The sequence below is a fragment of the Choloepus didactylus genome, chromosome 3 (genome assembly GCF_015220235.1).
Source record: "Choloepus didactylus isolate mChoDid1 chromosome 3, mChoDid1.pri, whole genome shotgun sequence".
NCBI lineage: Eukaryota > Metazoa > Chordata > Mammalia > Pilosa > Megalonychidae > Choloepus > Choloepus didactylus.
The window spans coordinates 184,003,170-184,025,391 of record NC_051309.1 but is presented as its reverse complement, the minus strand read 5'-3'; the positions used below and the strand labels follow the sequence as shown (position 1 = coordinate 184,025,391).

The window sequence follows — 22,222 nt, the reverse complement described above, 5'->3', positions numbered from 1 at the left end:
ATGAAAAAAAAAATTAAAAAAAAAACATACAATGAAAGAACATTTCAAAGAGACCATAACAAGGGAGTAAGAAAAAGACAACTAACCTAAGATAACTGCTTTACTTCCAACCTGTTCCTACTTTACCCCAAGAAAGTTACCTAATATAGCAACATTTCTGTGAACTTGTTTCTACTATATCCATCAGAAATTAACAGACCAAAGTCATGACTGGGCATCCCCAGAACGTTAAATAGCTTATCTGTTCTTCTTGGATTATTGTTCCCCCTTCCTTAATTGCTCTCTATTGCTAGTTCCCCTACATTCTACATTATAAACCATTTGTTTTACATTTTTCAAAGTTCACATTAGTGGTAGCATATGATATTTCTCTTTTTGTGCCTGGCTTGTTTCGCTCAGCATTATGTCTTCAGGGTTCATCCATGTTGTCATATGTTTCACGAGATCGCTCCTTCTTACTGCCATGTAATATTCCATTGTGTGTGCATACCACATTTTATTTATCCACTCGTCTGTTGAAGAACATTTGGGTTGTTTCCATCTCTTGGCAATTGTGAATAATGCTGCTATGAACATTGGCATGCAGATATCTGTTCGTGTCACTGCTTTCCGATCTTCCGGGTATATACCGAGAAGTGCAATAGCTGGATCGAATGGTAACTCTATATCTAGTTTTCTAAGGAACTGCCAGACTGACTTCCAGAGTGGCTGAACCATTATACAGTCCCACCAACAATGAATAAGAGTTCCAATTTCTCCACATCCCCTCCAGCATTTGTAGTTTCCTGTTTGTTTAATGGCAGCCATTCTAATCGGTGTTAGATGGTATCTCATTGTGGTCTTAATTTGCATCTCTCTAATAGCTAGTGAAGCTGAACATTGTTTCATGTGTTTCTTGGCCATTTGTATTTCCTCTTCAGAGAACTGTCTTTTCATATCTTTTGCCCATTTTATAATTGGGCTGTCTGCACTATTGTCGTTGAGTTATAGGATTTCTTTATATATGCAAGATATCAGTCTTTTGTCAGATACATGGTTTCCAAAAATTTTTTCCCATTCAGTTGGCTGCCTCTTTACCTTTTTGAGAAATTCCTTTGAGGTGCAGAAACTTCTAAGCTTGAGGAGTTCCCATTTATCTATTTTTTCTTTTGTTGCTTGTGCTTTGGGTGTAAAGTCTAGGAAGTGGCCGCCTAATACAAAGTCTTGAACATGTTTTCCTACATTATCTTCTAGTTTTATGGTACTTTGTTTTATATTGAGATCTTTCATCCATTTTGAGTTAATTTTTGTGTAGGGTGTGATGTAGGGGTCCTCTTTCATTCTTTTGGATATGGATATCCAACTCTCCCAGCCCCATTTGTTGAAAAGACCATTATGACTCAGTTCATTGACTTTGGGGGCCTTATCAAAGATCAGTCAGCCGTAGATCTAAGGGTCTGTCTCCGAATTCTCAATTTGATTCCATTGATCTATATGTGTATCTTTGTGCCAGTACCATGCTGTTTTGACAACTGTGGCTTTATCATAAGCTTCAAAGTCAGGGAGTGTAAGTCCTCCCACTTCGTTTTTCTTTTTTTCGAGTGTCTTTAGCAATTCGAGGCATCTTCCCTTTCCAAATAAATTTGATAAGTAGCTTTTCCAAGTCTGCAAAGTAGGTTGTTGGAATTTTGATTGGGATTGCATTGAATCTGTAGATGAGTTTGGGTAGAATTGACATCTTAATGACATTTAGCCTTCCTATCCATGAACATGGAATATTTTTCCATCTTTTAAGGTCCCCTTCTATTTCTTTTAGTAGAGTTATGTAGTTTTCTTTGTATAGGTCTTTCACATCTTTGGTTAAGTTTATTCCTAGGTACTTGATTTTTTAGTTGCTATTGAAAATGGTATCTTTTTCTTGAGTGTCTCTTCAGTTTGTTCATTCCTAGCATATAGAAACATTACTGACTTATGTGCATTAATCTTGTATCCCGCTACTTTGCTAAATTTGTTTATTAGCTCTAGTAGCTGTATCGTCGATTTGTTAGGGTTTTCCAGGCATAAGATCATATCATCTGCAAACAATGACAGTTTTACTTCTTCTTTTCCAATTTGGATGCCTTTTATTTCTTTGTCTTGCCAGATTGCCCTGGCTACCACTTCCAGCACAATGTTGAGTAAAAGTGGTGACAGTGGGCATCCTTGTCTTGTTCCTGATCTTAGAGGGAAGGCTTTCAGTCTCACCATTGAGTACTATACTGGCTGTGGGTTTTTCATATATGCTCTTTATCATATTGAGGAAATTTCCTTCAATTCCTACCTTTTGAAGTGTTTTTATCAAAAAGGGATGTTGGATTTTGTCAAATGCTTTTTCAGCATCTATTGAGATGATCATTTGATTTTTCCCTTTCGAATTTTTAATGTGTTGTAATACATTGATTGATTTTCTTATGTTGAACCATCCTTGCATGCCTGGAATGAACCCCACTTGGTCATGGTTTACAATTTTTTTAATGTGTCTTTGGATTCGATTTGCAAGTATTTTGTTGAGGATTTTTGCATCTATATTCATTAGGGAGATTGGCTGGTAGTTTTCCTTTTTCGTAGCATCTTTGCCTGGTTTTGGTATTAGATTGATGTTAGCTTCATAAAATGAGTTAGGTAGTGTTCCATTTTCTTCAATGTTTTGAAAGAGTTTGAGTAAGATTGGTGTCAGTTCTTTCTGGAAACTTTGGTAGAATTCCCCTGTGAAGTCATCTGGCCCTGGGCATTTATTTGTGGGAAGATTTTTGATGACTGATTGGATCTCTCTGCTTGTGATGGGTTGGTTGAGGTCTTCTATTTCTTCTCTGGTCAGTGTAGGTTGTTCATATGTTTCCAGGAAATTGTCCATTTCCTCTACATTCTCCAGTTTGTTGCCATACAGTTGTTCATAGTATCCTCTTATAATCTTTTTAATTTCTTCAGGATCTGCAGTTCTGTCACCTTTTTCAGTCATTATTTTGTTTATATGGATCTTCTCTCTTTTTGATTTTGTCAGTCTAGCTAGGGGCTTGTCAATCTTGTTGATCTTCTCAAAGAACCAACTTTTGGTGATATTTATCCTCTCTATTGTTTTTTTGTTCTCTATGTCATTTATTTCTGCTTTAATCCTTGTTATTTCTTTTCTTGTACTTGGTTTAGGATTGGTTTGCTGTTCATTTTCTAGCTTCTTCAGTTGATCCATTAGTTCTTTGATTTTGGCTCTTTCTTCCTTTTTTAATATACGCATTTAGTGCTATAAATTTCCCCCTCAGTATTGCTTTTGCTGCATCCCATAGGTTTTGGTATGTTGTGTTCTCATTTTCATTCGTCTCTATATATTTAGCAATTTCTCTTGCTATTTCTTCTTTAACCCACTCATTGTTTAGGTGTGTGTTGTTTAACCTGCAGGTATTTGTGAATTTTCTAAGTCTCTGATGGTTATTGACTTCTAATTGTATTCCATTGTGGTCAGAGAATGTGCTTTGAATAATTTCAATCTTTTTAAATTTATTGAGGCTTGTTTTATGTCCCAGCATATGATCTATTCTGGAGAAAGTTCCGTGAGCACTAGAAAAGTATGTGTATCCTGGTGATTTGGGATGTAATGTCCTGTATATGTCTGTTAAATCTTATTCATTTATCAGATTGTTTAGGTTTTCAATTTCCTTATTGGTCTTCTGTCTGGTTGATCTATCTATAGGAGAGAGTGATGTGTTGAAGTCTCCCACAATTATTGTGGAAACATCAATTGCTTCCTTTAGTTTTGTCCGTGTTTCTCTCATGTATTTTGTGGCACCTTGATTGGGTGCATAGACATTTATGATTGTTATTTCTTCTTGTTGAATTGCCCCTTCTATTAGTATGTAGTGGCCTTCTTTGTCTCTCAAACATCCCTGCATTTAAACTCTATATTATCTGAGATTAATATTGCTACACCTGCTTTCTTTTGGCTGTAGGTTGCATGAAATATTTTTTTCCATCCTTTCACTTTCAATTTCTTTGTGTCCCTGTGTCTAAGATGAGTCTCTTGTATGCAACATATGGATGGTTCATTTTTTTTGATCCATTCTGCGAATCTATATCTTTTAATTGGGGAGTTTAATCCATTTACATTCAATATTATAACTGTGAAGGCATTTCTTGAATCAGCCATCTTATCCTTTGGTTTATGTTTGTCATATATATTTTCCCCTCTCTCTGTTAATATCCTTTATTGTACCCATACCGAATCTCTTTAGTACTGAACCTTTCTCCAAGTCTCTCTGTCCTTTCTTTTTTTTTCTGTCTGTAGGGCTCCCTTTAGTTATCTCCAGTAGGGCAGGTCTCTTGTTAGCAAATTCACTCAGCATTTGTTTGTCTGTGAAAAATTTAAGCTCTCCCTCAAATTTGAAGGAGAGCTTTGCTGGATAAAGTATTCTTGGTTGGAAATTTTTCTCACTCATAATTTTAAATATATCGTGCCACTGCCTTTTCACCTCCATGGTGGCTGCTGAGTAGTCACTACTTAGTCTTACGCTGTTTCCTTTGTATGTGGTGAATTGCTTTTCTCTTGCTGCTTTCAGAACTTGCTCCTTTTCTTCCGTGTTTGACAGTGTGATCAGAATATGTCTCGGAGTGACTTTATTTGGATTTATTCTATTTGGAGTTCGCTGAGCATTTATGATTTGTGTATTTATGTTGTTTAGAAGATTTGGGAAGTTTTCCCCAACAATTGCTTTGACTACTCTTCCTAGACCTTTACCCTTTTCTTCCCCTTCTGGAACACCAATGAGTCTTATATTTGGACGTTTTATATTATCTATCATATCCCTGAGGTCCGTTTCAATTTTTTCAGTTTTTTTCCCCATTCTTTCTTTTATGCTTTCATTTTCCATTGTGTCATCTTCCAGGTCACTGATTCATTGTTCATTTTCCTCTAGTCTTCTATTATGAGTGTCCAGAATCTTTTTAATTTGGTCAACAGTTTCTTTAATTTCCATAAGATCATCTGTTTTTTTATTTAGTCTTGCAGTGACTTCTTTATGCTCTTCTAGGGTCTTCTTGATATTGGTTGTATCCCGTACTATGGTCTCATTGTTCATCTTTAGTTCTTTGAGTAGCTGCTCTAGGTGCTGTGTCTCTTCTGATCTTTTGATTTGGGTGCTTGGGCTTGGGTTATCCATATCGTCTGGTTTTTTCATATGCTTTATAGTTTTCTGTTGTTTTTGGCCTCTTGGCACTTGCTGAACTTGATAGGGTTCTTTTAGGATTTGTAGACCAATGGAAGTCCTCATCTCCAATTTATCAGATCTACAGCTTCGTGGAGTACACTTTCTCTAACTAACCAGCAGGTGGCGTCCACGAGCCACCTGTTATTCACAAGCCAGTTCTCCTCTGCTTTGCCTTTTTGGTGAGTGGGGGAGTGAGTCTTGTGGGTTCCAATTGGTGTACCAAGCTTGCGTGTGTAGTTGGTGTTGCCTGCCCTGTATATGGGGCGTTTCTGGGCAGTCAGGGAGGGGGGTAGCTCTAACAATCAAATCTCCCTGGTGATCCTGGAGTTTTAAAGCTGCTGCAATAGTCTAATCCTTCAGTTCAGTCCTGCCACAGTTTGTCTCTGCCACTGACCCACAAATCCTTGGTATTGGCTTATGGCTCCTGAGATTTGCGAGTGGGTCCCTCTTTCAGGCCGTGCACCCCCTGGTCCCCTGTTGAGGGATGACTGTGCTATGTCACAGGTGAGTGCCGTCCCCCCAGGGCGGTTCTGGGCTGCTGGGCTGTGTAGGGAGGCTCCCAGTCTGCTGAAATGATGGCTGAATGGGGCTTTGTTAATTCACACTGCTCCACCTTCCCAACTCTGGGACAATCAATTGAGGTTGCAGGGAAGGCTAATGTCCACGCCCAGTTTTGTGGAGTTTGCCTGTTATTTGAAGCACTTCCATCACACTGGGTTGTCTGGGGCAGCTGTGGGCTATGGGGCTGGCAATGGGTAGGAGTATTTCCTGTCCACCAGGATAAAGGCTGTGAGCGGACACCCCCCTTTTCTTGGGAAGCTGTGGTGTTTAGTGAATTTTCTCAGCCACTGGATTATTGCCTTTTGTCTCAGACCTCTCTTAGTTCTGCTCTTGTCTTGACCTGCCCAAATTGCAAGTCTTTGAAGTTTTCTGTATTGGGCTTCTTAGGGTAATTGTTTTAGAAAAAGAAAAAAGGATTTAAAAAAAAAGAAAAAAAGAGCCCTCCTCAGAGATCTAATGGGTTATTGAAATGCTAAGAGACAAACCAATTAGGGCCATTAAGGAAAGGTCCACAGGGCAGAGAGATCAGGTTTTCTTTGGGATTTGCATATGAGCCTCAGGGCCTGAGCTCTGCCCTTCCCCTTTCTATGTTTACCAGAACTCCAAAAATCCTCCGCTTTTATTTTGGAGGTTTTTGTGCTGTTTTTTTCTATGCCTGTCTCCTCTCTGTTGGGCTGGCTGCTCTCAGATTCTCTGGTGTCTGGTCTCAGTCTATCTATGGTTGGAGTTTGGATCAGTAGAATGAGTTTCCAATAAGGGCTGCCACTGCAGTTCTCCCTTCTCCTTCCCGGAGCTGACAGCCCCTCCTCCCATGGGACTGAGCCTGGCAGGGAGGGGTGCAGGTCCCCTGGCCACAAAAACTTACAGATTTTGCTGATCTCAGCAGTTTCACATTTTCATGAGTGTTGTATGAAGTATGCCCGAAGTCAGATTGCTCTGTGGTGTCCAGTCCACGCAGTTCCTGGCTTTCTACCTACTTCCCTGGAGGAGTAACTAAAACATACAGCTCACCAGTCCGCCATCTTGCCCCACCTCTCAATTGATTTTTGACAAAGCCCCCAAATCCACTGAACTGGAACAGAATAGTCTGTTCAACAAATGGGGCTGGGAGAACTGGATTTCCATATCCAAAGTAATGAAAGAGGACCCCTGCCTTACACCCTATACAAAATTAACTCAAAGTGGATCAAAGACCTAAATATAAGAGCCCAGTACCATGAAACTCCTAGAAGAAAATAGAGGGAAACATTTTCAAGACCTAGTGATAGGAGGTAGCTTCTTAGGCCTTACACACAGAGGACAAGCAACAAAAGAAAAAATAGGTAAAAGGGAAGTCCTCAAAATCAAATGCTTCTGTGCCTCAAAAGACTTTGTCGAAAAGCTAAAGAGGCAGCCAACTCAATAGGAGAAAATATTCAGGAATCATGTATCTGATAAGGGTTTAATATCCAGTATATATAAAGAAATCCTACAACTCAACAACAGAAGGCCAAACAACCCAATTACAAAATGGGCAAAAGATATGAATAAACTTTTTTCCAAAAAGGAAATACAAGTGGCTAAAAAGCACATGAAAAAATGTTCATCTTCATTAGGTATAAGGGAAACACAAATCAAAAATCACAATAAACTGTCTCATGCCTCTAAGAATGGCTGCCATTAAGCAAACAGGAAACTACAAATGTTGGAGAGGATGTGGAGAAATTGGAACACTTATACACTGCTGGTGAGAATATATAATGGTGCAGCCGCTGTAGAAGACAAGTTTGGCAGTTCCTCAAAAACACTTAATATCAAGTTTCCCTACAATCTGCAATTCCGTTAAGTATATACCCAAGAAGATCTAAAAGCACTGACATGAACAGACATTTGCATACTGATGTTCATAGCAGCATTATTCACAATTGCCAAAAGATGGAAGCAATCCCAGTGTCCATCAGCAGGTGAGTGGATAAACAAAACGTGTTACATATGTTGTCAGCAGTAAGAATGAAGGAAGTCCTGAAGCACATGACAATATGGATGATCCTTGAGGACATAATGCTAAGTGAAATAAGCCAGACTCAAAAGGATAGCTAGTGTATGATTCTACTAATAGGAACCCTCTAGAAAAGGTAAACTCAGAGTCTTAAAATGTAGAATATAGGGACCTACAGATAGACGGAAGCTAGAGAAGTCGGAGTGGTTACTTAATAGGTACCGATTTCTTAATGCCGTTTAGCTCAAAAAGGGGAATCAATAGAGGTCATGGTAGTTCGTTAGTGGGAATATAATAAGTAATAGTGCCGTTTTGAGGATAAATATGATTGAAGGGGTTTGCTTGAAGTCATGTGTCTCACTGATTAGCACTACAAATATGAATAAATTTGTGCATGAACTACTTCGGGATATGACCCTGGTACAAAGAGTTAGTAATAGAGTGGTATGTGAGAAAAACTACTCGCTACATGGTGCGGACTATATTTAACAGGAATACCTTACTAGTACCACAGCAATACTAGGGGTAAATAAATGGCGGGATAAGTTATGGGTTGTCGTGGGTTTTCACTTTGGCATGGGGTGTCTATCTGTTATTTTTCTCTTTGGAGCAATGAAAATTGTCTAAAATTGAAAGTGAGGATGACTGTACAACTAAGTGAGGATACTGGGAGACACTGTTTATTTTGGATAGAATATATGCTATGTGAATATATCTCAACAAAATCTGCTGATTCAAAATAAGTAAATATATAAATAAATGGAAAGATTTAAGTGCTAGAGAAAATGTGGAGAAGGAGGTATAACTATTCAATTTAGCCAACGGTTGGAGGTGGCTGAAGGGTACATTGACATGAAGAAGTTAGAATGGTCATTGCCCAAATATTCTTGGAGACTGAGAGAATGTTCAAATGTGAGGGAGGAGATGTAATAGACAAGGTAGGATTTAAAAAATGATTAGGCTAATGAATCATTATATAGGTATTTCTTTTTAGTCTCTAGTGTATTAGAACAGCTAGAAGGTAATAACTGAAATTGTGGAACTCTAACCCGTACCAAACTTTGCAGTTTGCTCTGTAACTACTTGTTAAAGTGTTCTTTGAAAGTTACCACTTTTCTGCATATATTTTATATTTCAAAATAAACAATGTTAAAAAAATTTAGTGAAATATTCCTGTGAAACCAGCTAGGCCTAATGATTTTTGGCAGGGATAAAAGGGAGATTCATTGCTCATTGATCACGTTCTCTATTTCTTCAAAGAAAAAGGATTTGTTTAGATATCATAATTCTTCTGGATTCAGTTATGTTAAATAATATTTTCACAGAAAATAGACAAGTTTCCTCTAAGTTTTCAAATTTGCCTAAAGTTGAGCAAAATAATTTCTTTTAACTTCCTACATTTGTGTTATTTCCCTTAATATGTTTTCTAAAATTATATTTTCTCCCATTTTAAAAAATATTTTTATTGTATTAACATATTCTCCCATTATTTTTTCCTCAACCAGACTATCCTAGTGGTTTATTATTTTGAATGTTATGTGGAAGTTCTTTCCATGATGAGACACAGATAGCCAGTTACCTGCCAGTGCATGGAACGACAGCTTTGTTAGATCAAAGGGCCTGGAGGGAGAGAGGGGAGAATGAGGACAACAGAAGGGGTCTGGGGCTGTCCTAACCTAGGCTCCTGTGAGGGACAGTGGAGGCAGGGGTGAAGGAGAGAGAAGTAGTCCTGGGCTGTTGCCTTTATTGTGATCTAGCAGGGAGGAATGGGGTTTTTCCACAGATGCTGGAGATCAGCAGCTTTAAACTATGTTGTGTGAAAAGCAGAAGTGGCAAGGGCCATTTGGGTAAGCTGAGGGCACCTCCTACCATCCCGACCATATGGAGGTACATGCCTTGCTAGGTGCACTGAGGTCAAGGGCAGGGCCGACTATGGTGGTTGTTCAAAAGGGGAACTTATGGGTAGGCTAGGCAAGATGACAAGGCACCAAATATAATTTATTTTATGCTAATGCATTTATATATTGTTTTCAAAGAATTTATTTTAGATTTTCTTATTAGTTTTTCTGTTTTCTGTTTTCTAACTCGTTAATTTTTCTTAGATCTTCACTAATTTAGTTTCTTCTGCTTTTCTTCAACTTATTAAGCTGCTAATTTTCTACCTAAGCTGAATGCTTAATTAATTTGTTTTACTATTTATTGTTTGTGCTTTAGTCTCTCATTTTTCTTTGAGCACATGGTTTAGCTGTGTATCCCATAGGCGCTCATGTGTTGTTTTGATTTTGATTAATTTATAATGATCTCTAACTTCAGTTTCTATTTCCTTTTTGACCCATTGCTTGTTTAAAAGAATATTAAGTTTTCCAGGTGTAGAGCTGTTTTGTTTTCTAATTGTGTTGTAAAATTCTTTTTTTATCACATTGCCATCAGAGACTATTTCTTTACCATTTTTTAATTTTTTGTTCTTATTGAAGTTTTCTTTGTAATTTAACCATGATCAGTATTTGATATTATCCCATGGATACTTGTGGTATTTTTGGTGGACAGAGTTTGACATCAGCTATCTATCAGGTTATGTTTTTCAGTTCTTTAATAGAATTATTGATTTTTATTTATTTGATTTAGATAAGTGAAAGCTTCTTTCTACCAATGTGTTTCCATTTATTTTTCCATATATCTCAATAATTTTTGTGTAACAAATGTTAATCCTAAATTATTTGGTGCGTAGATATTCGTAACTATAATACCTTTGTGGTGAATCACACTCTTTAGCATTATATAATACTGCTTTTTAGTCTTGTTTAGTACTGTTTTGACTGAATTTTGTCTTATGTCATTGTTTGCATTTGCCCAATATGCTTTAGCCCATCCTTCTGTTTTCAACTTCGAATTATTTTAAGATATGTCTCTAATAATGGTTGTGGTTCATTATGAAGCTTTTTGTAGTTAAATAAACTAGTTCATTACTTTTATTGGTATAAATGTTAGAATTTAATTGACATTTTTATGGTATCTTCAGTTTTTTACTGGGTTGACTTTGTTGTTTGTTTTGCTTTTTAAAATATTATTCTGATATTTAAAATTTTGGATTTCTCCTTTTAGTAACTATATAAATATAACTTTTTTCACTAGACAATATCTTTAGTTCTCTCTTTTGAACATGATATAACTAGCATATTTCCATTTGCTCCTCTGTTTTTCTCTTTCCTATTTAGTTTTGGTTTTATTAACTTCATCTTTCTTAATATTTACCTTTTATTATTAAATGTGCTTTTATTTCTATTACTATCTTTGTCAACCTCAGTTATACCCTTTTGTGCCGGTTTGAATGTATTATGCCCCCAAAACGCCATCATCTTTGATGTAATCTTGTGTGGGCAGATGTATCAGTGTTGATTAGATTGTAATTCTTTGAGTGTTTCCATGGAGATGCGCCCCACCCAACTGTGGGTGATGACTTTGGTTGAATAATTTCCATGGGGGTGTTGCCCCACCTGTTCAGGGTGGGTCTGAATTAAGTTACTGGGGCACTATATAAGCTCAGACAGAAGGAGCAAGCTTGCTACAGTCAAGAGGGACACTTTGAAGAACGCACAGAAGCTACAGATGAGAGACAGTTTGAAGATGGCCGTTGAAAGCAGATTCTTGCTCCAGAGAAGCTAGGAGAGGACAGATGCCCCAAGAGCAACTGAGAGTCACATTCTGAAGAGGAGCTGTGGCCTAGAGAGGAACGTCCTGGGAGAAAGCTATTTTGAAACCAGAACTTGGAGCAGATGCCAGCCATGTGCCTTCCCAGCTAACAGAGGTTTTCCGGATGCCATTGGCCATCCTCCAGTGAAGGTACCTGATTGTTGATGCCTTACCTTGGACACTTTATGGCCTTAAGACTGTAACTGTGTAACCAAATAAACCACTTTTATAAAAGCCAGTCATTTCTGGTGCTTTGCATTCTGGCAGCATTAGCAAACTAGAACACCTTTGATTGATAATTTTTTACAGATAAGGAAATTATTGAATTTACTTTGCCTATCCTTCTTTTCTCCTTTCCCTTCCTTTTCTTATTTAAGTTATTGGTTCATTATCAGGACATAAACATTTGTATTCAATTCTGTTACCCCAAACCCTTCTTATAGAAGCGAATCACACAAGATCTTGTATATTTATAACTCTGCCTATAACCTTGATACTTGAACACTTTTGGCTAGAAAAAAAAATCTTTGACTCATGTGTTCCATTGTCTTAAAACTTAAAAATATTGTTCCACTCTCTTGCAGGTCTTGACTAAACTCTTCTGGAGATTAATATGTATGGGTTACAGTCTGATGCTGTCCTAATGCGATTTATAAAGCCAGAAGTGTAATCTTTTTTGCTTGGATTTCCAAAATAATCTTTATCTTTGAAGTCTAATAACTTTGATAGAGTATCTCTCAGTATTAACAGTTGTTGATTAATGCACATGGCACTTGGTGTTTTCTTTCAATGTGTATGTATTAGTCAGGGTTCTCTAGGGAAACAGAAGCAACAGGAGATATCTGTAAATATTATAAGATTTTATAAAAGTGTCTCATGCAACTGGGCAGGCTGCAAGTTGGCAATTCCAGTGAAGATTTTTGATGAATTCTACAGGAGAGGCTGGCTGGCTGAAGCAGAGATGAAAATTCTCTCTTCTAACTGCTGAAGTCATCACTTCTCCTTTTAAAGCCTTCAACTGATTGGATATAACTTTTCTCATTGCTGAAGAAACTCTCTTTAGTTGATTGTAGATTTAATCAGCCATAAATGCAATCAATTTACTGATGATTTAAGTCTACGAAATGTCCTCATCGTTAACAGGCCATTTCTTGCTTGACTAAACACCCTGGCCAAGTGAACACATGAACCTAACCATCACAATGTAGATTCAAACTTTTATTTCACAGAGCTTTTTCAAAATTTAGCATTGCATGTTTGTTCTTTTATTGAAATTTAACATTGAATGTTTGTTCTTTTATAGGGGTTCCAAGTATGTAAATACCGGATCTCCTGTACTTCTCTTCAATGTTTATGATTTTTTCTAGTTTTTGTTGCCTTTTTATTTGTTTGCTTCCTATTTCTTTTGTCCCTGAGTTTTCTATTTTTTCCTATTTTTTCTTGTGTTCATTCTAATTTTGCTTTTATTGTATTGTGGTTTTGCTTTTTACTTTTTTTCTTTTTGTGTGAATTCTGAGAGTTAGTTTCCAAAGTCAAAACATTATTTTCTGCTACTGTAAATATGGTCATTCTGTATAATTTTTAGTATCTGTGTGATCCTTTATGTATTGTCTGCTTTTCAAGCCAAATCACGTCTAGATTCATTGCAAACAAGAGCCATTCATCTGTTGGTGGAGTGTGTTCTCTTACTTTCTGGAAATGCGTTCTGACTGACTTCTTTGAGATCTGTTGCTGCTCATCCCTCTCTCCAGAGCTTCTTGTCTATTCTTTTTTCCATGCAACTCTGATCTCATCTATCATTTGGAGTTTGGAGATTACACTTCTAGTTTCCTAATTTTGCCAAAATAATGTGTGGGTCCACCCTTCTCCTTCCTCACAACTCTTTGTCGCTTTTGAATATCTTTCAGGACTCAAAGGCAAGATGCTGGTTTACACAGTCATATTCTTACTAGAAGTCCTGTAATACCTTTTGAAATCATTGCCTTTGTGTTTATTAACCTCTCCAATGTTTAGTAAGCTCCTTGAGGACAGAGACTCTGTCTTCTATTTTTTAGCCATTTTTTATTTGTTGTAGAAGTACTAAAAACCAGAATTTGATGCATGTGGCTATGGAGTTTTAATAAATTATAGGGCCTACATTTTTATAATCAGTGGGAAAATATCTATTCAATACATGCTTTTGAAACAAATTAATAACAATTTGGAAAGAATATCCAATTCTATTTCTGATACCACTGAATAAAGCAATTAATACAAATGGATTAGATACCTAAATATTAGAAAAAGAGGTTGAATAAGAGTTAATATCCAAGATTCATAAAGAACTTGTGCAAATTAATGTGTAAAAGACAAAAGTCCAAGAGAAAAGTGAAGAGAGAATATGAAAAGACTATTCACAAAGAAGAAACCCAAATGGCTAGTAAATGTGACAGTGTAATACTTTGGAGATTGGAAGGATTCAATAAAATGAGGAAAAAAGAGGTAAAATCCTTACATACTTTGATAGACTGACTTTACTTAATGGACAACTGAGGACCTCTGAAAGCCACTGCTTATCAGATACTTACTCCTCCTGGGAGTGAGTCAAAGGTGGGTCTAAAGACCAAAATGTTTTCTAGTGAAAGTTTCTGCATAAGGTAACCTGAAAGCAGGGGAGAGGGGAAGTGATAATGTCAAATGTTGGTGAGAGAATGGGAAATCAGGTATTTTGCTATACCGCAGGTGTGCATATAAATTGGTAGAACAAATTTGGAGATCCATTTGTCAGTTTGTTAAAGTTTAAAATGTGCATATCCTATGAAATACCTGTTTTACATCTTGATATCCATTCTTGAGATCCCTCACACATGGGCAGAAAGAACCATATGCAAGAATGAATGTTCATTGCAAGAGAGTCATAGCAAGTAATGTGAAGTAGTCTAAATAAATAATAAGGCAGTAGCTAAGAATATAATTGTGTCTATAAACTGTATTATGGAATAGTATGCAGCACTTAATAAAACAGAACTCTATTAATATGGAAATATCTCTAATATAATGAAAGATTAATGCAATCAAAAAAATGAAAAAAAAAACATTTCCATACATTATAATAGAACTATGATAATTCTGTGTTAAAATGTTATATATTTACTAAAGTACATACATATGTATGTAAATTTGAAAGAAAGGTCCAAAATATACACCAAACTGATAATAGTATGGGGAAGTGGGATTTGAGTGATTAGGGAAGCCCAAAAAGGAACATTACTTTTCACCATTTAAACCATTTTAAAGTATACAATTCTGTGACATTTAGTACATTCACAATGTTGTGCAGACATCATCACTGTCTAGTTTCAGAACATTTTTGTCACGCCAGAAGGAAACCTCTATATCCACTAAGCAGTCACACCTGATTCTCGCATTCCCCCAAGCCCCTGATAACCATTAATTTGCTTTTTGTTTCTATGGATTGACTATTCTGGATATTTCATATAAATGGAATCATATAATAGGTAACCTTATCTGGGTTCTTCACTTAGCATATTTTCAGGGTTCATCCATTGTGTAGCATGTATCAATATTCCAATCCTTTTTATAGCTGAATACTATTCCATTATATGAATATATCACATTTTTGGTTGTCCGTCAATGGACACTTGCATTGTTTCTGTTTGCATTGTGACAATTGCTGTTATGAACATGTGTGTGCAAGTTTTTGTTTGAACACGTTTTCAGCTATTTGGGGTACATATACCTAGTAGTAGAATTGCTGAGTCGTATGATAATTCTATGGTTTGCTTTTTGAGGGATCAAGGAACATTACATTTTGAATGAAGTAATGTGTTACTTGTGTACTTAACATTATAGAAAAACTTAAAAACAGATAAAGGTAAAAAATTGCTGAAAATTTGAAATGGACTGAAAATATTACAAAAAGAAACACCACCTATAAGCCATCCCTCAAATGTAAATTATTGGTACCTTTTAGAATATATTCTTCCATTCCTTAAAATTTTTATTTAAAAATATAATACATGAATATAGTAATTTTTCAAACTATTAAATTAAAAAGTGTAGGTTCTATATCTTTTGGCCTCAATCTTAATCCCCTAGCTGTGATGGATTAAGAATTTTTTTGCATGCCATCCTATTCTTTTTTCTGTGCTGCACACCATTATTTTGAAACCTAACACCATTTAGTACAAATTGATCTACAAATTCTTTGTTTGCGTCACTGTATATCTTGGCTATTGTTCCACATCAATTCATTTAGATCTCTGCTTCATTTTTAACTGTGGCATGGTATTCTGTGGTATTAATATATCACAATTGTTTCATAGTTTCCACTATTAAGTGGCATTTTGATTCTTATGAAATAGTAGTTCTCAAATATTAGCATGCATCAGAATCATTTTGGGCTTCATTAACACAAACTGCTGAGCCTTACCGCCTACAGTTTCTGATTCATAGGTCCAGGCTGGAACCTGAGAATTTGCACTTTAAGAAGTTTCTATGTGTTGCTGCTGTCTGGCGACGATACTTTGAGAAACATAAGTTATGGGGGGGGGCTGAGTGTTGTGAATGATTAATAATCAGTGAGGGTTTGAAGAGGGTAAAAAGTACAACGTGCTTAGGAAAGAAAGTGTATACACAAGTGAGAAACATATTTAGAGATCCACAAGATGCTAGTGAAATTGGGTTCCATTTCTATATTTTAAGAGTGCTTTATTTCCAATAAACTGCATTTTTGTACTGGTGTACCCTCTGTGGCAGGTTGGAAGATAGAATCATCATTCATCAAGATGAAGTTTCTAAAGGTGGAATTCCAGTGAATGTGGACCAGCTTAGTCCAGTTCATATAGGTAAGCATTATTGCATAGCTCTTAATTACTTTCTAGAAGGTTGTTAGCGTCAACCTGCTTTATTTGGGCAATATGTAAATAGTGAGCAATCCTTATCAGTCACCTCGATCATTTAGAAATGTAATTCGCATAGAGTGCTGGGCTGTGTGTTAATGAGCCTGGATTGAATGGCAACTCTGGCAGTAAAATTTTTTTCAGTCAGTTATTTTAAAGAATGTTCAAAGTGAAAAAGACCAAAACTTTGCCAATATACTAAAAAGATTAAGTTATCTTGTTTTTAATAGTATTAGTAAAAATATAAGAAATGCAATTTTTCTCCCTGACCTACAGAAACAAAAATAAACTGGAACTAATGTGAGTATCTAATTGTGTTTTTTCATATATCCTTGGATTTGTGTCTGCATTTTAGAACTTCAAGAATAATCGAATTATATAACAAATTAAATCTACATTCTGATAATAAAACATATCTTGTTAAAGATTATTATAAGCTAATATAATCACAGTTTTTTATTTTGTCTGATACTTTTTTGATAGAATTCATGTTAAATACTGTGCTTTATCACTTAAAGCTTTATTTAAATATCATATTGACTTATCACATAATTTCTTATTTATGCCACAGAACGTGGAGTAGATGATTCTCAGCACTCTAGATGTAATGTAGATAAATCTTTGCCATCAGAGCCATTTTTCCATAAAGTGTTTCAGTCTGAAGACTTGAAAGTAGTCTCTCAAGTTCAACCAGTTCACTGTTCATTAGAAGAGTCCTTTCTACTTCGACCTCACTCTGATTCACCACCAAAAAATAAAAGCAAGAATTCTTTGCTCATTGGACTTTCAACTGGCCTGTTTGATGCAAACAATCCAAAGGCAAGTATTCTCCTCAAATGAAAAATATAATCTATTTGATGACATTTCTTATTGATTGTTTCTCTTTGAAACACGATAGTGTTGATGTTTTAAGCCCTTAAAAATACGAACACAAGCACACAGCCACACACACATCACAACAAACAAAAAACCTCCATCTTGTATTCTGAGATACTGAAAGGAAGTTGTCATTGAGAGTACAACTAGGACAAAGACTATTTCATTGGCTCCTTTTTCAGGAGTCTTTTTTTTTAATGAGGTCTGCTTTTATTTGAGCAAAAGATCACCCTACACCACTGTCTCCCTTTGCCTCTCTCCTACCTGACTTCTATTTTTAGTATTAGATGAAGCTTAAGCATTGCATCTTAAATGGGAGAAATGTTGTATTGCATAATTTGTACAAAGAAAAATTAATAGATGTTTATAAGCTCTTTGTGGTAACAGTTTTTCAGACCTCTTTTTGTTCCTTACTATTTTTAAAAAAATGTAACTTTTTTCCTGTTATGAAATTAAAACATTACTATAGAAAAATTTGAAATACAGAAAATAAGAAATCATATATCTTGTATTACTTTTCATATATGTAATTTTTATAGATATATAACTTTTTACCAAAATAGGATATTATGTATACTATTTGTGTTATCTGCTTTTCTAATTAATATATACTGTAATATTGTAAGCATTTTGTCTTATTGTCTTAGTGATCACATTTTTCCTTGTGATGCTATATCATAATTTTAACTAATCTGTTTCTATTGTTGGACCACTAGGTTTCAGTTTTTGTTATTGTAACCACCTACAGCTCTTTGTTCATATCCACAATTATTTCTATAAAATAAATTTCTGTAAGTAGAATTCCAAAAGTTAATATTGTAATTGCCTGAGTTACCACTTTCCTCAAGAAATGGTTTATACTGCTGTCAGTAGTATGTGAGAGAACACCTATTTCTCCATACCCTAAATAGCACCAACTATTATCATTTCTTTAAAAATTATCTACTTAACAGATGAATAGTGGTATTTATTTTTTAATTTGTATTTTTTGTTTACCAGTGAGATTGAACATTTTTTCATGTATTTGAGCCACGTATATGAGTGAATTGCCTGAATTTTTTGTCCGTAATTGATTTTTAAGTGTGTCATTTTGATTTTGAATTTAATTTCAAGTTTCCAATTGGGTATGCTTTTATTTTGTGTGCAATTTTCTTGTGTGAATAATTAGTGTTTATAATGGTGTCCCTGAATCATGAAAAAAAAGGTAAAAATTTTAAGTATTTATATAATGTGTTTACTAAAACAATAATCTCTTATAAAGATATTTTGTTAAAAGTTACTTTTAAAATTTTTTTGTTATGTCTTTTTTTCAATTAAAGTAATTCCTCCTTCTTGTGCTTTGGATCACAATCTCTATCACCCTGTTAAGGAATTCTCTCCTTTAATTTTGTACTCTAGCCAGTATGAACAACTTCTTTCTCTATGGCAGATCATTTCCTCAACATACATGTTCTAATGTATCCCATTGTAAAGAGGAAATTTCCCTTAAGCGCACATTCTTCTCTAGCTACCACCCCATTTTTCTGCTCCCTTTACATCCGAACAACTCGAATATATTGTGTCTTTGCAGTCTTACTTCCATTCACTTCCCAATACATTCCAATATATCTTCCTCCACTAACATTGTTCTTGTCAAGATCGAGTACAGTATGTTACCAAATTCTCTGTACCCTTTTTTCTCTCCCTTTGCCTGATTTTCATCTTCTTTCAACAGCGTTGATAATACACCTTTCTTTTTAAATCATTTTATCTGTTGACTTCCTTTATATTATACTCTCCTAGTTTTTCTCGGCACTCTGTCCTCAGTCTCTTTTGCTGGATCTACTGCAACAGATCTCTTTCAAAGAATGTGTTTTCTTGTGTTTGGGGGTGCAGTGTTCTATAAATGTCAAGTCAAATTGGTTGATCATGTTAACAATTGTTCAAGTCTTCTATGTCTTTACTGATATTTTTGTCTACTTGTCCTATCAGTTGCTGAGGGAAAAGATTGAAAATTTGAACTATACTTGTGAATTGCCTATTTTTCCTTTCAATTCTGTTTCCCATGTATTTTGTAGCTTTGTTGTTGAGTGAATGAATAGACATTTAAAATCGTTATGTTTTCTGGATGAATTGATCCCTTTATCATTATGAAGTTTCCCTCTTTGTTTGATAGTGTTGTCCAAGTCTTCTATTTCCTTACTGATTTTCTTTGTTTCTTTATCAATTACTGAGAAAAGAATGTTGAAATTTCCAACCATAATTTTGGATTTGTCTGTTTTATTCTTTCAGTCAGCTTTTGTTTCATGTATTTTGAAGATCTTTTATTGGTTACACACAAATTAAGATTCTTTATGTCTTCTTGGTGAATTGACCCCTTTATCATTATGAAATAACTTCTTTATCACTGGTCATATAACCTTATTCTGAAATCTACTTTGTCTGATTTTAATATAGCCATACAGCTTTCTGTCAGCTTAGTATTTGTATGATATACATTTTTTACTTCCTTTTATTTTTAACCAAACTGATTTCATAATTGAAGTAGATTTCTTCTAATTAGCAGTAGTTGGTGCTTGCTTTTTTGATTACTGTGACAATCTGCCTTTTAATAGAAGGGGTTAGATCACTTATAGTTAATGAATTATCAATATAATTGGGTTTAAACCTAGTATTTTTCTGTTGTTTTCTATTTTTCTATTTTTACTTTTATTCTTTCTTTTGGATTATGTATTTTTAGCATTCAATTTTATTTCTATTATTTGATTATAATCTACCTCTTATTTTAAGTATTTACTGGTCATTCTTGGTTTTCAGGATACATTTTTAGCATATCAGTCTCACTTCAAATAATATTATACCACTTCACATATATAAATGACTTCTCATATAACATAACAATGTTACAGGAGTATACTTTTTCCACCCTTCTTTATGGTATTGTCAAATATTTTACTTCCACATATGTCATAAGATCTATGATATATTTTTATAGTTTCTACTTTAAATATTCAGTTACTTTTTAAAGAAATTAAAAACTGAGAAATGAAATCTTTTATATCTACATATTTACAGTTTCTGGCATTCTTCATTATTTATGTAGAATTTAATTTTCCATCTGATATGATTTTCTCTCTACTTTAAGAACTTCCTTTAACACTTCTTCTAGTGAAGCCCTAGTGGTGATGAATTTTTTTCAGCTTTGTAAGAAAACATTTTTATTTCTTTTTCATTTTGAATGGCTGTTTTCACAAGAGATACAGAATTGTATTGTCTTCTGAGTTGCATTGTTTCTGACAAGAAATTTGTGGCCATTTTATGTTCATTTCTTATACATAATATGCCTTTTTTCTCTGTGTTTTTAAAATTTTCTCTTTATTACTGGTGTCTAGCAGTTTGTTTATGATATGTTTTTATAGAGTTTTGGGAATATATTTATGTGTTTATCCTGCTTATAGAGTTCATTCACCTTCTCTTGATTCCGTCTAGTGAAACTTTCATTTCAGGTACTATAGTTTTCATCTCTAGAAGTTCTATTTTTTCCCATCTTCTATTTCTCTCATTATGTTAATGTTTTTCTTTAAAAACTCAATTATAGCTAAAATACCTGTTTTAATGTCCATATCTGCTAGTTTCAACATCGCTGTCATTTCTGTTGGTTTTTCCATTGGTTGTGGTTGACATTTTCCTGCTTATTAGAGAGTCTTATATATATTTTTTGGTACTGGACCTTGTGAATATTATATTATTTGGGTATCTAGATTTTGTTGTCTTCCCTTAAGGAGTATTGGGCTTTGTTTAAACAGATTGCTATTTTTGGTTCAAATTTATACCTTCAAAAGCTGTTTCTAAGCTTTGTTTTTGTCTTTCAATTCTCTCCTCTCAAATGTATCATTCTCAATGGGGTCTTGCCTCCACTTCTATCCCCAATAATTATCTCGTTTATTTGTTTGCTTGTTTACTCTCTGTCTCAACTAGAATGTGATCTCACTTGGGTAGTGAAGAACCTTATTATTTACTACTGTTTATACTTTTATGTATAGCCCAGGGGCTAGAATATAGTGGATGCACAATAGATATTTGTTGAATAAATGAAAATTAAATAAAGAGTAGTAAGGGGTCAAATTTCTGTGTTCAAATTCTAGGTTACCAAATGAATGAGCTGCTTGTCCTTTGAACAGTCGCATTTTGCAGTGTTACTTTTAGTAATGGTTACTCAGTGGATGGCACTGCCTAGGCCTGGCATGCTATGGTCTGTGTGGTTGGGTATTTATAACTTAGAAATCAAGTGAAGAGATGATAAGGTTTATAGCCTGTAAGGACAACTGACTAGTAATTAACCTAAAACTCTAACCTGGATAGATCGTGCACCACTTTTGTTGAAATTAGATTATAGAGTAATTTCCAGGCAAAACTAGAATTTTTTCACGGTCAATTTGTTCTGAACCATAGAACAATAATTTTAAAACTTTAGTGTGTATATTATCTGAAATGCAGATTCTTACACTCCCACGTCTAAGGGTTTCTGTTTTAATATATCTAGAATAGAGTTCATGGATACATATTTTTGACACAAACTTTTAAGTCTGGGGGTGGTCCACAGACCGTACCTGAGAGCACTGCTACGGGGCACAGTTGACCTAATTGGGGCCTGGAAAGTTTTTAAAGCATGTTATGTATGTCACCCTTCATAGCTATTTAAAATATGAATAGTGCTCCCAAGAAATGTCAATTTTGAGTGCTATGACTTTCTGAAGAACCTGCCATTAAGAATGGTTTGTCAAATATATTCATAAATATTAAACAACTTAATTTTCTATATAGTGTTATTGGATATGAACCAATTAAATTTTTAATATTTAATTAAAATATTAAAAGAGGCTGCCAAGGTGATTTTTACTTTACTTTCTGACAGTAATTTAACAGATATACCAAATGTCAATCATGTTCATGCCTAGTTTATGAAAATAAGACTACATTATCGGAATAATATTGCAGTATGCTTATCTTTCTGTTGTTACAAC

At 34.9% G+C, this 22,222-nt stretch overlaps 1 protein-coding gene across 11 annotated transcripts in view; it reads left to right on the top strand.

Annotated features, from left to right (window-relative positions):
- Window positions 1-22,222, top strand: part of NEK1 (NIMA related kinase 1) — a 351,041-nt gene that overhangs the window by 305,945 nt on the left and 22,874 nt on the right. For all 11 annotated transcript variants that reach the window (XM_037830993.1, XM_037830995.1, XM_037830988.1 and 8 more), the window contains 2 exons: window positions 16,201-16,289; window positions 16,915-17,162. In XM_037830993.1, the coding sequence (XP_037686921.1) occupies window positions 16,201-16,289; window positions 16,915-17,162 (337 nt within the window). The remainder of the gene's footprint in view (window positions 1-16,200; window positions 16,290-16,914; window positions 17,163-22,222) is intronic.